This window comes from Lodderomyces beijingensis (genome assembly GCF_963989305.1).
Source record: "Lodderomyces beijingensis strain CBS 14171 genome assembly, chromosome: 6".
Classification (NCBI taxonomy): domain Eukaryota; kingdom Fungi; phylum Ascomycota; class Pichiomycetes; order Serinales; family Debaryomycetaceae; genus Lodderomyces; species Lodderomyces beijingensis.
The window spans coordinates 602,307-619,234 of record NC_089975.1 but is presented as its reverse complement, the minus strand read 5'-3'; the positions used below and the strand labels follow the sequence as shown (position 1 = coordinate 619,234).

The 16,928-nt window shown below is 48.1% G+C and overlaps 4 protein-coding genes across 4 annotated transcripts; 3 read left to right on the top strand and 1 right to left on the bottom strand. All coding sequences in view use genetic code 12, as the record gives it.

Annotated features, from left to right (window-relative positions):
- Nucleotides 1-25: 25 nt before the first annotated feature.
- LODBEIA_P49950 (uncharacterized protein) lies at nucleotides 26-565 on the top strand (the record flags this gene model as incomplete). Its single annotated transcript, XM_066975277.1, has 1 exon — nucleotides 26-565. One exon carries the CDS (start codon nucleotides 26-28, stop codon nucleotides 563-565), a length of 540 nt encoding a protein of 179 aa, XP_066831933.1.
- A 695-nt stretch (nucleotides 566-1,260) lies between these two features.
- On the top strand, nucleotides 1,261-2,040 carry LODBEIA_P49940 (uncharacterized protein; the record flags this gene model as incomplete). Its single annotated transcript, XM_066975276.1, has 1 exon — nucleotides 1,261-2,040. One exon carries the CDS (start codon nucleotides 1,261-1,263, stop codon nucleotides 2,038-2,040), a length of 780 nt encoding a protein of 259 aa, XP_066831932.1.
- Nucleotides 2,041-2,218: 178 nt separating this feature from the next.
- On the bottom strand, nucleotides 2,219-3,241 carry LODBEIA_P49930 (uncharacterized protein; the record flags this gene model as incomplete). The annotated part of the gene is made up of 1 exon (XM_066975275.1): nucleotides 2,219-3,241. One exon carries the CDS (start codon nucleotides 3,239-3,241, stop codon nucleotides 2,219-2,221), a length of 1,023 nt encoding a protein of 340 aa, XP_066831931.1.
- A 1,345-nt stretch (nucleotides 3,242-4,586) lies between these two features.
- Nucleotides 4,587-15,761, top strand: LODBEIA_P49920 (uncharacterized protein; the record flags this gene model as incomplete). Its single annotated transcript, XM_066975274.1, has 1 exon — nucleotides 4,587-15,761. One exon carries the CDS (start codon nucleotides 4,587-4,589, stop codon nucleotides 15,759-15,761), a length of 11,175 nt encoding a protein of 3,724 aa, XP_066831930.1.
- Between the last annotated feature and the right edge of the window lie 1,167 nt (nucleotides 15,762-16,928).

Sequence of the window (16,928 nt, the reverse complement as noted above, 5' to 3'; positions counted from 1 at the left end):
AGTATAACTCAAGTTCAAGAGGAAGATGAGTGTTGCTGCTGCGTCCAAGATAGGAGAGTATTCCTACCGCCAATTCAATGTGCAAGACCAAAATGAGTTCCATCTGATATCGAGTCTCATCTCGAATCATCTTTCCGAGCCGTATTCCATCTACGTCTACTGGTACTTTCTCAACAACTGGCCGCAATACAGCTTCGTCGTCATGGACGAAAGCCGGTTGATCGGCGTGGTTATTTCCAAAGTCGAGCCCCATCGCGAGGTGAGGTCGCGCGGCTACATCGGGATGTTGGTTATTGACCCCGAGTACAGAAACAAGGGCCTTGCCAGTGGATTGGTGAAGTTGACCATCGAGAAAATGCAGCAGGATAACGTCGACGAAATCATGTTGGAGACGGAGGTGATAAACCAAGGCGCATTGAATCTATATGAGAGCTTTGGTTTCTTGAGAGCAAAGCGACTATACCGCTATTACTTGAACACTCACGATGCGTTTCGACTCATTCTTCCCTTGAGCGACAAGTCGCACACCAGAATTGCATTCCTAGATCCAATTGCCGATGAATAGCACGGCAAGACCACCATGGTCGTGGTGTCATTATACAACCCAATAAAGGTTGACCTTGAAGAAAGGAAAAAAAAAAAAAAAAAGAAAACTTAGAGTTGACGAGTGACGAAAAAAATGGCTCACTTGGTTTAGCATCCACCTCCAGTCCGAAGGAGTTGGATCTGTATTCCATTGAAAGGGCACGGCCCCTCGCTTGAATTGCAAAGGGGAAGATTCACCAAGTCAAGCGGAATGGGCTGGGGTTGGTCTGAGCTGGCTTCAAGTGGAGAAAAAAAAAGCCTTAAAAGCAAGACGCCTGTGGATCAAAATCCATCCACTAAGTGAAGAAAAAAAAGCCTTATAAGCAAGACGCCTGTAGATCAAAATCCATCCACTAGAATTGAACCAAAAGGAGTAGTTATACCTAGAGCTCGACCTTATCATCATAATCTCTGATACTATTCTCTTATCGTGGGTCCTGGGGTAAGGACACGTCCTTAAAAAAAAAACGCTCTCTCTTTCCGGCCACACGCGTCGCGTGGAAATTTTACATGAATGTATGCGAGAGGGCGCCTTGACGCGAAATCTATCCACCCACCCTCTAACCCAGTTTTTCCCTCTTTCTTTTTCCACTTTTTCATCTTTGAATCATCTTTTTACTAAGGTATATACAGAAGAAAACACCGAAACAGAAGAGTTTTTTACAGATTATAATCATGTTGGAAGGAAAGTTTGATGAATCCACCTTGCTAAAGAAAATCGTTGACGCCATCAAGGATTCCGTCAAGTTGTGCAACTTCAATTGCACCGAGCACGGCATCACTCTTCAGGCGGTTGACGATTCGCGTGTGTTGCTCGTGTCGTTGTTGGTTGGCCAGACTGCTTTCAGTGAGTACAGATGTGATCGAGACGTCACCTTGGGCATAGATTTGGAGAGCTTCAGCAAGATCATCAGGTGCGGTCAAAACGAAGACTATTTGACATTGTTGGCGGAGGACAGCCCCGACAGCGTCATGACCATATTCGAAGATAAAAGGAAGGAAAGAGTGAGTGAATACAGCTTGAAGTTGATGAATATCGACTCGGAGTTTTTGAAAATAGACGAGATGGACTACGATTCCGTCATCAACATGCCCAGCAGCGAGTTCGCCAAAATCGTGAGAGACTTGAAGAACTTGAGCGAATCGTTAAACATAATCGTTACTAAGGACTCGGTCAAGTTCACAAGCGAAGGTGAAACCGGAAGCGGAAGTGTGGTGTTGAAGCCATACACAGACATGGACAAGCCCGACGAGAGCGTCACCGTGCATTTGGATAATCCCGTTGACTTGACTTTTGGTGCCAAGTACTTGAACGATATCATCAAAGCCTCCAGTTTGTCGAGTGCAATCACCATCAAATTGGCCGACAAGACTCCGGCCATGTTTGAATTCAAGTTGGATGTCGGTGGTTATTTAAGATTCTACTTGGCTCCTAAATTTGACGAAGACGAGTGATCCTTTTCATATATGTATGTACATCAACCAATACCCGATACACAATACACAATACACAATACAAAGTACACATACAAAGTACACATACAAAGTACACATACAAAGTACACATACAAAGTACACATACAAAGTACACACCACGTTCATTCTAACCAAAAGTTCCTTTCTTTTTTTTTTTTTATGAGCTCTTTCTATCGTGCATTTCCTTGGCCCATTTGCGGAGGTCCGACTTGAGTCGGTCTGCTCTCACTAGTCCGTTTCGCAACTGGATCAAATTCTCAATGTACTCATGCTGTCGCTGGATGCTCACTTGGAGATAATTCACGAGCTCCTCCTTGACCAGATTGTCGTTTTTGGCCTCTAGCAGCTCCTGAAACGCTTCATACCGCTTGACAGCTCGGGGCAACGCAAAAAACGGATCCGCTTTATCCTCGTCCTCATCGGCGTACTCGTCAATCTCTTTCAAAACCACTTCCTTGTCGCTGGCATCGGCAGATTTCTCCACCGTTTTCTTTTCTTCCAAGCCGTGGTCATACTCCCTCAACCCCATGTGCTCCTCCAAGAGATAGAACCAGTCCTCGCCGTTCAGTATCTGGAGTAGTTTATTGAACCAGTTGAGGTTATTTTGCTCGGTTTCGATTTGCTCAATCAACTCCATTGCCAATTTGCTCAACGTTTGCAGCTTGTACGTTTTGGAGATCGCCGGGTGCGTGATCAACTCCAGCGGGTGGTTGATTGGCGATAGTAACTCGACTATCCTGGCCTGTTTCAATGGATGTATCCTGTCTTCTTCCTCGTCGTCTTCTTCCTCATCCTCTTCTTCCTCATCTTCTTCATCTTCACCTTCTTCTCGGTTTGGGTCTGCTTTTGCTTTAGCCTTTGCTTTTGGGCCATCGCATTGCCCTGCGCTGGAGTAGAAATCTCTCCACTTCCTCTTACTTCTCCTATTGCTCTTCTCCAACAGCTCGTTGGTCAACACCGTATAGACCTCTCCATCGTACTCGACTAGTATCGAGTTCAACGAATCGAGAGAGGGCTGCTGGGAAAGAAGCTTCAAGCCTCGGTTATATTGCGGGAGAGTCTGACTCCCCTCAAAATTAGTGTCCTTTGCTATCAGACTCTCATTCTCTTTTCTAGGTTGCTTTGAAGACAACGCTTCTTTGAATTTCAGTATAATCTCAAGCGATTTGGTATCGATCATCGTGGGGAGGGTATTTGATAATGAGGTCAAGCTCGTTTGGTTGTTTCAATTGACGCGGATAGACTTTTTTTTTTCTATGGTGGTGTGGTGAGTATATTTTTTTTGCAGACAAACCACCAGTGCTGTAAAAATTTGTGGCAACCAAACCATTTACAACCAATGCAATCCCATATTCCACAGAAACTGGACTCAACCAGACTCTGCTATTCAAACAGAGGTTGAAGAGATGAACTGTGGGTAATCGGGATAACAGCCTAATCGAAAGAGGGCTTCTCTTCTCGTACTGAGATCTAGTCTTTCACTTCAACGCCACCCGGATGCGTCCTACAAACTCTAGAATCTCCACCACTGAAACCACTGAAACCAACTTCTAGTGCTGGGAAGCGAAAAAAAAAGACCCAAAAAATACTGATAATGACTGAGTTGTATCGGCTACAAGTATGAAAAGATAAAAAAAAAAAAGTCAACGTGGATTCTCATTTCTGAGTTTGAAAACGCCACTGGCCATGAAATTGATGGGGAAAGGTGGTGCCAAGTTTTTTGGTGGTGGCTATTGAAACCTTTTCAAAAATGGACCGTCAAGTAGCCGTTTTGGAATCAGGATGTTTCCAAACTCTGGTGACTGGTCACTTTCGCGCTTAGGACTATAGAACGCGAGGCAGTCGAAAAATCAAGGCGCATACAAAATCATATAGGTGACATCCCCTTCCCTTTCCATCAGCAAGTGCTTGCTTATCGCCAAGATCTTGCAGTCTTTGGTTGTTGCTGATTTTTTTTTTTTGTTAGTTATTGCCACGCAAGGCCATATGGCGTTTTCGTAGAGAAGTTCAAGCTCAAGTTTCAAGTTCAAATTCAAATTCAGCAGTCCTACAAGGTCGAGGAAAACTTGGCGTTGTATTCAAGATTGATGGCTTGTTCTCAAATGCTCAGTGGGTTTGAGTTTAGGTGAAAAAAATCAAAATACATGTCGATCTAAGCTCGTGTTTGGTACAGGGCAAATCGATCTACATACTTTTGACGTTCTTGATCGCTTATGCAAGTATCTGCACCCGAGATCTGGAAAAATCGATTCCGACCTTGAATTGAAAAATAAAAAAAAAAAAAAAACGACAACAAAAATATCTCATAAAAACGTCACGATTTTTTTTGACATGTGGATGTCAATGTCACTCGCTGGTCCTGGTATCCTGGTATCCGATGTCCAGGAGGCGGAGATGGTGTGATGGCAATTCTTCAGCTTCACAGGATAAATATGCTACAGTAGACATCAAAAGTCAAGTAAGATGCTAGGACACTCAATTCTCAACTGCTTCAGCCGTTGGAAAGATAGTTTAATCCGACAGAGATGTTGCCACAAATAGTGGCCGTGATAGTATGCCTCTGTAGCTTGTACAACATCTGCGGCGCTACATATGTCGTGCAGGACAGCATCGTTTTCCGAGGAGTCTTCAACGTACCTCAGAACTCGATGGAAGTGAGATCAGGGGGCTCGGCTGAAATCTACGATGTGCCTGGTTTCACAATCAGCCATAGTGTGTTGATCGAAGAGAGGGCACATATACTCATTCTCAACAGAAACTCATTCTCCAGTATACAGATTGGAACCGGTCAGGCAGGGTCGTCTTTCATCAACAGAGGCTTTCTCCAGATCAAAGCTTTAAACACCGCTGCTTCAAACTATTACAAATTCCATATGTCTTCCTTTGTCAACAACGGGGAGATGATTATCCACGCCGATGGCCAATCTTCTGAATTGAAAGTTTTGTTCAACGACTTGACCTGGACAAACACAGGCCGTATTACGATAAAGAAAGACACGCCCGGAGTCGCCAACTTTGAAATGAGCGATTCAGCTAATGACGCTACAAATAATGGTGCCATGTGTCTCCGCAACACCAATTTTGTGGAAAATATGAGAATCATGGGGCTGGGCTGTGTCGCTCTTGTGGACTCAAACATGATCGCAACGTCCTCTCGTGTAACTTACCAGAAGCACAACATCGTCATGCGAGGGAAATCAACTTATCTCGAGTCTGCTTATTTTGCATATACGGATTGGACATTTTACGGATTTTCCGAGGGGATGGCGCTTGGTATCACCGCGCCCATAGAAGGCAGTGGTAGCTGGACTTACAACACTGGTAGTGGTGACTTGAGATTACAAGCTGGCGCAAATGATCTCTTCAAGTATTTCAGAATTGGAACCGGCTACGTTACCTCAAAGTTCCGTATCGTTGATCTTGGCGGATACCGCAGAAATGCGTTGACCTATGATGGCCCAGCACCTCAAGTTGCCATTCCCGATGCTTGCTCATTGTGTGAAGAGCCCGTGTCCTTACCGCTCCCGGAAGGAATAGTCGAAACGGACGAAGAAAACCCCGATTACGCGCTTGTGGTAACGGCAGGTGCAGATGGTTTGTGGACCACGGTTAATTCATACATTGGAGGCAAAGAAACGGCGACAGTGACAATTGAAGAAGGGGGTGTCACTAGAACGGAAACGCAAGTTATTCAATTGACAATCGATGAAAACCGAATCGTCACTTACACCTCACTTCACACACCTTCATCGCGATCATATGTTACAACCTTCACTACTGGGTTACCGAACGAGGAAACGACAGTCACCGCTTTTGTTCAAGAGTCGACTTTGCCTGATGGACATTGGAGCAGTATGACTGATTCGAATTTATGGGCAATAAACACTGTAACAACGAGGGCCGTCGAAGGAGGTAATACCAAAGACGTCGAAATTGTAATGTACGAATTCGAGAGTGCTACAGTTGGATACGAAACACGCCATCTACTGGATCCTGTTGGAACAACAAGGACCTCAACCGTGAGCAACGAAGAAGAGTTTTACACAGAATTGGTCGTTGTGACTTCAAATGCGGAGCAGTGGTGGTTCACCACCACGATTATGGTGCCAAGGCTGTCATACACAACCGCTCAGACTATAGATGTATCAGGTGAAACCGTCATTGCTTTGGCGAGCGCTTTAACAAACGAAGCTGGATCCTGGACAACGGAAACTGCCTACTTTATTCCTTCCATTCAGAAGTATCTTACAACCTACACGGTTACGAATGAGATTGGGAGCGAATTAGTTACGTCAGGCTTGTACGAAGTAGGGACTGACGACTCGGGCAACTGGTTTCGTACCACTCATAGCGACTTAGTACCGACAGAAACAATCACCACCAGAATTACAACTGAAATTCAGGGGCAACCCCAACCCAAGGACGCCCAAGTGATTGGTTATAATTATGCAGGGGTCGAGACTTTTTCTGCCACATTATTGTTGGATGATCCAGTTGCCAAAACAGAAACCATTACTGTTGATGAGGGAGAAGGCACCTACACTGGCATTGTGAGGGTCACGTCCGATGCCGAGAACTGGTGGTACACCACAACCGACGTGGTACCACGACTGTCCTACACCTCGACGGAAACTATAGACAGGGACGGCGAGAGTGCCACGGCCATTTTCAGTGCGTTCACAAACAACGAAGGTTCGTGGGTCACAGAGACGTCTTTCCACACCCCGGTTTCGCAGACGTACTTGACTACTATTACCACGACAGACGCAGAGGGAGAAGTGGTGGTGACTGGTTTGTATGACGAACACACCGATGACAGAGGCGAGTGGGTGACCTCGACCTATACCGAGATTGTGGATCTCACCACGTTTACCAGTCGGGTGGTGACGGAAGTGGAGGGAGTGATGCAGACTAAGGACGCGGAGATGGTTGGTCTCGATTTCGAAGGCTTCGGATACTACTACGTGACATCATTGTTGGATGATCCAGTTGCCAGAACAGAAACCATTACTGTTGATGAGGGAGAAGGCACCTACACTGGTATTGTGAGGGTCACGTCCGATGCCGAGAACTGGTGGTACACCACAACTGACGTGGTACCACGACTGTCCTACACCTCGACGGAAACTATAGACAGGGACGGCGAGAGTGCCACGGCCATTTTCAGTGCGTTCACAAACAACGAAGGTTCGTGGGTCACAGAGACGTCTTTCCACACCCCGGTTTCGCAGACGTACTTGACTACTATTACAACGACAGACGCGGAGGGAGAAGTGGTGGTGACTGGTTTGTATGACGAACACACCGATGACAGAGGCGAGTGGGTGACCTCGACCTATACCGAGATTGTGGATATCACCACGTTTACCAGTCGGGTGGTGACGGAAGTGGAGGGAGTGATGCAGACTAAGGACGCGGAGATGGTTGGTCTCGATTTCGAAGGCTTCGGATACTACTACGTGACATCATTGTTGGATGATCCAGTTGCCAGAACAGAAACCATTACTGTTGATGAGGGAGAAGGCACCTACACTGGTATTGTGAGGGTCACGTCCGATGCCGAGAACTGGTGGTACACCACAACTGACGTGGTACCACGACTGTCCTACACCTCGACGGAAACTATAGACAGGGACGGCGAGAGTGCCACGGCCATTTTCAGTGCGTTCACAAACAACGAAGGTTCGTGGGTCACAGAGACGTCTTTCCACACCCCGGTTTCGCAGACGTACTTGACTACTATTACCACGACAGACGCAGAGGGAGAAGTGGTGGTGACTGGTTTGTATGACGAACACACCGATGACAGAGGCGAGTGGGTGACCTCGACCTATACCGAGATTGTGGATCTCACCACGTTTACCAGTCGGGTGGTGACGGAAGTGGAGGGAGTGATGCAGACTAAGGACGCGGAGATGGTTGGTCTCGATTTCGAAGGCTTCGGATACTACTACGTGACATCATTGTTGGATGATCCAGTTGCCAGAACAGAAACCATTACTGTTGATGAGGGAGAAGGCACCTACACTGGTATTGTGAGGGTCACGTCCGATGCCGAGAACTGGTGGTACACCACAACTGACGTGGTACCACGACTGTCCTACACCTCGACGGAAACTATAGACAGGGACGGCGAGAGTGCCACGGCCATTTTCAGTGCGTTCACAAACAACGAAGGTTCGTGGGTCACAGAGACGTCTTTCCACACCCCGGTTTCGCAGACGTATTTGACTACTATTACAACGACAGACGCGGAGGGAGAAGTGGTGGTGACTGGTTTGTATGACGAACACACCGATGACAGAGGCGAGTGGGTGACCTCGACCTATACCGAGATTGTGGATCTCACCACGTTTACCAGTCGGGTGGTGACGGAAGTGGAGGGAGTGATGCAGACTAAGGACGCGGAGATGGTTGGTCTCGATTTCGAAGGCTTCGGATACTACTACGTGACATCATTGTTGGATGATCCAGTTGCCAGAACAGAAACCATTACTGTTGATGAGGGAGAAGGCACCTACACTGGTATTGTGAGGGTCACGTCCGATGCCGAGAACTGGTGGTACACCACAACTGACGTGGTACCACGACTGTCCTACACCTCGACGGAAACTATAGACAGGGACGGCGAGAGTGCCACGGCCATTTTCAGTGCGTTCACAAACAACGAAGGTTCGTGGGTCACAGAGACGTCTTTCCACACCCCGGTTTCGCAGACGTATTTGACTACTATTACAACGACAGACGCGGAGGGAGAAGTGGTGGTGACTGGTTTGTATGACGAACACACCGATGACAGAGGCGAGTGGGTGACCTCGACCTATACCGAGATTGTGGATCTCACCACGTTTACCAGTCGGGTGGTGACGGAAGTGGAGGGAGTGATGCAGACTAAGGACGCGGAGATGGTTGGTCTCGATTTCGAAGGCTTCGGATACTACTACGTGACATCATTGTTGGATGATCCAGTTGCCAGAACAGAAACCATTACTGTTGATGAGGGAGAAGGCACCTACACTGGTATTGTGAGGGTCACGTCCGATGCCGAGAACTGGTGGTACACCACCACTGACGTGGTACCACGACTGTCCTACACCTCGACCTTTACCTTGGTTGGCGAGGACCAGCTCAAGAATACTGCTATTGTGAGCGCACAGACTGACGAGTTTGGAGCATGGGTAACCCACACGTCGTACCATATTCCTGTTTCGGAAACGTATCTCGAGGTGTCGAGGTCGATTGATGGAGCCGGCGAGACTGTCACATCGACAGAGTTGGTGGAGATCAAGACCGATGACAGAGGCGAGTGGGTGACCTCGACCTATACCGAGATTGTGGATATCACCACGTTTACCAGTCGGGTGGTGACGGAAGTGGAGGGAGTGATGCAGACTAAGGACGCGGAGATGGTTGGTCTCGATTTCGAAGGCTTCGGATACTACTACGTGACATCATTGTTGGATGATCCAGTTGCCAGAACAGAAACCATTACTGTTGATGAGGGAGAAGGCACCTACACTGGTATTGTGAGGGTCACGTCCGATGCCGAGAACTGGTGGTACACCACCACTGACGTGGTACCACGACTGTCCTACACCTCGACCTTTACCTTGGTTGGCGAGGACCAGCTCAAGAATACTGCTATTGTGAGCGCACAGACTGACGAGTTTGGAGCATGGGTAACCCACACGTCGTACCATATTCCTGTTTCGGAAACGTATCTCGAGGTGTCGAGGTCGATTGATGGAGCCGGCGAGACTGTCACATCGACAGAGTTGGTGGAGATCAAGACCGATGACAGAGGCGAGTGGGTGACCTCGACCTATACCGAGATTGTGGATCTCACCACGTTTACCAGTCGGGTGGTGACGGAAGTGGAGGGAGTGATGCAGACTAAGGACGCGGAGATGGTTGGTCTCGATTTCGAAGGCTTCGGATACTACTACGTGACATCATTGTTGGATGATCCAGTTGCCAGAACAGAAACCATTACTGTTGATGAGGGAGAAGGCACCTACACTGGTATTGTGAGGGTCACGTCCGATGCCGAGAACTGGTGGTACACCACAACTGACGTGGTACCACGACTGTCCTACACCTCGACGGAAACTATAGACAGGGACGGCGAGAGTGCCACGGCCATTTTCAGTGCGTTCACAAACAACGAAGGTTCGTGGGTCACAGAGACGTCTTTCCACACCCCGGTTTCGCAGACGTATTTGACTACTATTACAACGACAGACGCGGAGGGAGAAGTGGTGGTGACTGGTTTGTATGACGAACACACCGATGACAGAGGCGAGTGGGTGACCTCGACCTATACCGAGATTGTGGATATCACCACGTTTACCAGTCGGGTGGTGACGGAAGTGGAGGGAGTGATGCAGACTAAGGACGCGGAGATGGTTGGTCTCGATTTCGAAGGCTTCGGATACTACTACGTGACATCATTGTTGGATGATCCAGTTGCCAGAACAGAAACCATTACTGTTGATGAGGGAGAAGGCACCTACACTGGTATTGTGAGGGTCACGTCCGATGCCGAGAACTGGTGGTACACCACCACTGACGTGGTACCACGACTGTCCTACACCTCGACCTTTACCTTGGTTGGCGAGGACCAGCTCAAGAATACTGCTATTGTGAGCGCACAGACTGACGAGTTTGGAGCATGGGTAACCCACACGTCGTACCATATTCCTGTTTCGGAAACGTATCTCGAGGTGTCGAGGTCGATTGATGGAGCCGGCGAGACTGTCACATCGACAGAGTTGGTGGAGATCAAGACCGATGACAGAGGCGAGTGGGTGACCTCGACCTATACCGAGATTGTGGATCTCACCACGTTTACCAGTCGGGTGGTGACGGAAGTGGAGGGAGTGATGCAGACTAAGGACGCGGAGATGGTTGGTCTCGATTTCGAAGGCTTCGGATACTACTACGTGACATCATTGTTGGATGATCCAGTTGCCAGAACAGAAACCATTACTGTTGATGAGGGAGAAGGCACCTACACTGGTATTGTGAGGGTCACGTCCGATGCCGAGAACTGGTGGTACACCACAACTGACGTGGTACCACGACTGTCCTACACCTCGACGGAAACTATAGACAGGGACGGCGAGAGTGCCACGGCCATTTTCAGTGCGTTCACAAACAACGAAGGTTCGTGGGTCACAGAGACGTCTTTCCACACCCCGGTTTCGCAGACGTATTTGACTACTATTACAACGACAGACGCGGAGGGAGAAGTGGTGGTGACTGGTTTGTATGACGAACACACCGATGACAGAGGCGAGTGGGTGACCTCGACCTATACCGAGATTGTGGATCTCACCACGTTTACCAGTCGGGTGGTGACGGAAGTGGAGGGAGTGATGCAGACTAAGGACGCGGAGATGGTTGGTCTCGATTTCGAAGGCTTCGGATACTACTACGTGACATCATTGTTGGATGATCCAGTTGCCAGAACAGAAACCATTACTGTTGATGAGGGAGAAGGCACCTACACTGGTATTGTGAGGGTCACGTCCGATGCCGAGAACTGGTGGTACACCACAACTGACGTGGTACCACGACTGTCCTACACCTCGACGGAAACTATAGACAGGGACGGCGAGAGTGCCACGGCCATTTTCAGTGCGTTCACAAACAACGAAGGTTCGTGGGTCACAGAGACGTCTTTCCACACCCCGGTTTCGCAGACGTATTTGACTACTATTACAACGACAGACGCGGAGGGAGAAGTGGTGGTGACTGGTTTGTATGACGAACACACCGATGACAGAGGCGAGTGGGTGACCTCGACCTATACCGAGATTGTGGATATCACCACGTTTACCAGTCGGGTGGTGACGGAAGTGGAGGGAGTGATGCAGACTAAGGACGCGGAGATGGTTGGTCTCGATTTCGAAGGCTTCGGATACTACTACGTGACATCATTGTTGGATGATCCAGTTGCCAGAACAGAAACCATTACTGTTGATGAGGGAGAAGGCACCTACACTGGTATTGTGAGGGTCACGTCCGATGCCGAGAACTGGTGGTACACCACAACTGACGTGGTACCACGACTGTCCTACACCTCGACGGAAACTATAGACAGGGACGGCGAGAGTGCCACGGCCATTTTCAGTGCGTTCACAAACAACGAAGGTTCGTGGGTCACAGAGACGTCTTTCCACACCCCGGTTTCGCAGACGTACTTGACTACTATTACCACGACAGACGCAGAGGGAGAAGTGGTGGTGACTGGTTTGTATGACGAACACACCGATGAGCAGGGCAACTGGGTCAGCACGGTGCACTCCACTTTGCACGAAGCTACCACGTTCACAAGAAGAGTTGTCACTGAGCTTGAGGGAGATGTCACTGAGCTTGAGGGAAGCTTGCAGACGAAGGATGCGGAGATTGTTGGGTACAACTACGACGGCGAGGGCTACTTCTACGTGACATCATTGTTGGATGATCCAGTTGCCAGAACAGAAACCATTACTGTTGATGAGGGAGAAGGCACCTACACTGGTATTGTGAGGGTCACGTCCGATGCCGAGAACTGGTGGTACACCACCACTGACGTGGTACCACGACTGTCCTACACCTCGACCTTTACCTTGGTTGGCGAGGACCAGCTCAAGAATACTGCTATTGTGAGCGCACAGACTGACGAGTTTGGAGCATGGGTAACCCACACGTCGTACCATATTCCTGTTTCGGAAACGTATCTCGAGGTGTCGAGGTCGATTGATGGAGCCGGCGAGACTGTCACATCGACAGAGTTGGTGGAGATCAAGACCGATGACAGAGGCGAGTGGGTGACCTCGACCTATACCGAGATTGTGGATATCACCACGTTTACCAGTCGGGTGGTGACGGAAGTGGAGGGAGTGATGCAGACTAAGGACGCGGAGATGGTTGGTCTCGATTTCGAAGGCTTCGGATACTACTACGTGACATCATTGTTGGATGATCCAGTTGCCAGAACAGAAACCATTACTGTTGATGAGGGAGAAGGCACCTACACTGGTATTGTGAGGGTCACGTCCGATGCCGAGAACTGGTGGTACACCACAACTGACGTGGTACCACGACTGTCCTACACCTCGACGGAAACTATAGACAGGGACGGCGAGAGTGCCACGGCCATTTTCAGTGCGTTCACAAACAACGAAGGTTCGTGGGTCACAGAGACGTCTTTCCACACCCCGGTTTCGCAGACGTATTTGACTACTATTACAACGACAGACGCGGAGGGAGAAGTGGTGGTGACTGGTTTGTATGACGAACACACCGATGACAGAGGCGAGTGGGTGACCTCGACCTATACCGAGATTGTGGATATCACCACGTTTACCAGTCGGGTGGTGACGGAAGTGGAGGGAGTGATGCAGACTAAGGACGCGGAGATGGTTGGTCTCGATTTCGAAGGCTTCGGATACTACTACGTGACATCATTGTTGGATGATCCAGTTGCCAGAACAGAAACCATTACTGTTGATGAGGGAGAAGGCACCTACACTGGTATTGTGAGGGTCACGTCCGATGCCGAGAACTGGTGGTACACCACAACTGACGTGGTACCACGACTGTCCTACACCTCGACGGAAACTATAGACAGGGACGGCGAGAGTGCCACGGCCATTTTCAGTGCGTTCACAAACAACGAAGGTTCGTGGGTCACAGAGACGTCTTTCCACACCCCGGTTTCGCAGACGTATTTGACTACTATTACAACGACAGACGCGGAGGGAGAAGTGGTGGTGACTGGTTTGTATGACGAACACACCGATGACAGAGGCGAGTGGGTGACCTCGACCTATACCGAGATTGTGGATATCACCACGTTTACCAGTCGGGTGGTGACGGAAGTGGAGGGAGTGATGCAGACTAAGGACGCGGAGATGGTTGGTCTCGATTTCGAAGGCTTCGGATACTACTACGTGACATCATTGTTGGATGATCCAGTTGCCAGAACAGAAACCATTACTGTTGATGAGGGAGAAGGCACCTACACTGGTATTGTGAGGGTCACGTCCGATGCCGAGAACTGGTGGTACACCACAACTGACATGGTGGCGATGCTGTCATCAGACACTACGTTAGATTTGCACGATGAAGGACTAGTAACGAGTGAACAAGTCGCACTTGTTGCTACTTCCGATTCCGATTCCTATGAGTCGGAGCAAGCGGGATCTTTCTTTACCTCGAATGGGGACGGTGATGAATATGCTTTACAAACGTCGATGGGTAATCCCTCCGGTGTCCTGCTGAGTGAGATTTCACAATCCGATCCTAGCTGGGAGTCAATATATGAAATCGAGAGTGTTGAAGCACCGTTTTTGGTGGCGCTGGAAGTGACAAGTAACCCGCAGGTTGTTGATATCTCCGAAATGCTTGTGTCGAGTTCTACATTGGGTCCATCAGATATAAATCCATCGGAAACTACTGATCAAGCTGTTTCCATGGCAATTTCCACATCGTCAGCAACAGAAATTGGAGGATTGGATGAAACGAATGAGGATAACGCAACCTCAACTCTGGACACCAGTGTCTATACCTCTATCGCTCCAGGAGTAGCCACGAGACCAGGAGACAAAAGTTTCTCCACTGACGAAATATCCGAGGCTCTGATCCAGCAACTTGAAACGGTTGAACTCATTGTAACTACCACTGCTGGTGCAATGACAAATACTGAAAAGGAAAACACGAGCAGTGAAGAGATTCTTGAGATTGAAAAGGATTCATCAGTTGTTGTTGCCACAGGTGCTGAAAATTCCGCTTCCGGTTTATCGACGGGAGTCACCAAGGCTGAAAACACTGGGCAAGCTGTGCAAGTAAAGACTGAGGTTGTGACAGCTACCGTGGTTGATGAAAGGACAGAATATCTAGCGAGCGTTGTTGTTAATACGGCACAAACGCTACAAGGCGCCAGTGCTGTTGCGGAAGAAGTTACTATCGGTGCATTGACAGCCCTGGCGGTTACAGTGGTTAGGTCCGTTACTGAAAACATTGTGCAAATTGCCGAACAGAGGACTGAGTATAGAACGGTTTCTGTGGTAGTTGAAGGTGCGGCTAGTTCAGTTGATCAAGCGCAAAGTACAACGGTGGGCCCCCAAAGTGCCGGAACTTCCGGGCCCCTTCCATCTGACGCCGCTTTGGGGCAAGTCACTATCACGGCTAGCGTCTCTACAACGGTTACCGCCACTGTTGTTGGAGGGGCCGGAAGAGTGACTGCGCCGGAGAATGGAGGCGATAATGTTGTAAATTCCGCAGACAATGGCTCGATAAACATTCAATCTGACCAGCCACAGCCATTGCTGGTGGGAGAGGCACCAAATGAAGATATTAATCTTTCTTTGCAGAATGCTGACGATACCCAGATCCAAAACTCAGATTCGGTGCCTTTGACACAAAACGACGCCAATCAAGAGACGAATGCAAGCGGAGTCCCAGTTGAAGAAAATGGAGAGATGTTGCTAGAAGTGGAAGATCAAGCTCCAGCTCCAGCTCCAGCTCAACTGGAGAAAGAGAACGAGAAGGTCTTGCCTGATCCTTACGGGAATGATGCCGACCTGGCTCTTGAGACCACGTCATCCAGTCTGACACTGACAATGGCTGCTGTGAACCAAACCAACGGCGTTGGTAGCTCAAGAGGCTACTCGTTCCTGCTCAAATTGGCACTTCTTTTAATGATGATTTAGGTTTGAGCATTGTGAGGGATATGTTCAAGTCTATCCCCAAAATTATGCTATTTTTTTATGAGGGTGCAGAATATGTGTGTTGACGTGGAGGGATGCAAAACCGTGGGTGATTTAAACGCAGCATATACAATGATGAAAAAGAGACGAGAAAAGATGAGAGGGAAGGAATTTTATAAAATGACGCGGATGATGAAAGATACTTTTCACACGAGACGATAATGTATAATAAATTTTTGATAGATTTGGACCAGGGGGGGGGGTTATCGAGTCAAATGGTTTTTGACTAAGTGATTTAGGAAATTTGATTGTTTTTTTTTTTTTTGTTCTTTTTTGTAGGTAAATGTTTAATGGATTGTGTGTTTGATTTTAATCAATGTTGGTATATCTGTAACGTTCCTTTTGATTGTATTGGCGGAGAGAGTTGGTCAGGATTGTAGGAGATTTGGACAATTTGAAGAGTAAGAATCCACTTTGAACCTATATACATATATAAAAAGAGCTAGAGCTTGAAGAGTAGGCATTTTTTTTTTTGGCGGCTGTTGACATAAAAGAAAGATTTCGCAGCTAAATCATGATTGTGTAAATGGCACTTGTGTTGAAAAAAAAAATCCTGATAAATCTGGTCCCTCCGTGAGATTCGAAATGAGTAAACATCACGTGACTTGGCACTGAGTTGAATCAACGATTGTAGGGTATTTTGACTAATTCAACAAGCCAGTTGTGCATAGCGAGATAAGGTAAATGGAGAAGTAGAAGCCTATATTTCAAAAGAAGGGGAAATAGCCAACCTCTAGGCGTAGTTGAGGATTTAATGTAGAATTGAGGTTTTGGCAAAATTTGGCGCCAATTTCCTCTGAAAAGTTATCCAAGCAACAACTTCCTAGAGAAGCAAGAGAGTAAAAAAGTCAAAAAAAAAAGAAAATACTTGTTAAAGGGTGCTAGATCTCAGCAAAGCAATGAGAGGACACAACCACTGGTAAACCACTGGTATTTTTTGCAATCTGAAAGATTCAACTAGGGAAGATTGGCCCTGGTATATATGGATCTACCACTGATGACCGATTGATTGATTGCATTGCCAAAGACAAGCGTGCACACATGGTAGCAACGACGGAGAAGACGCATTTTGGTGTATGAAACACTACCCCTCCCTTAACAAGCACTAAC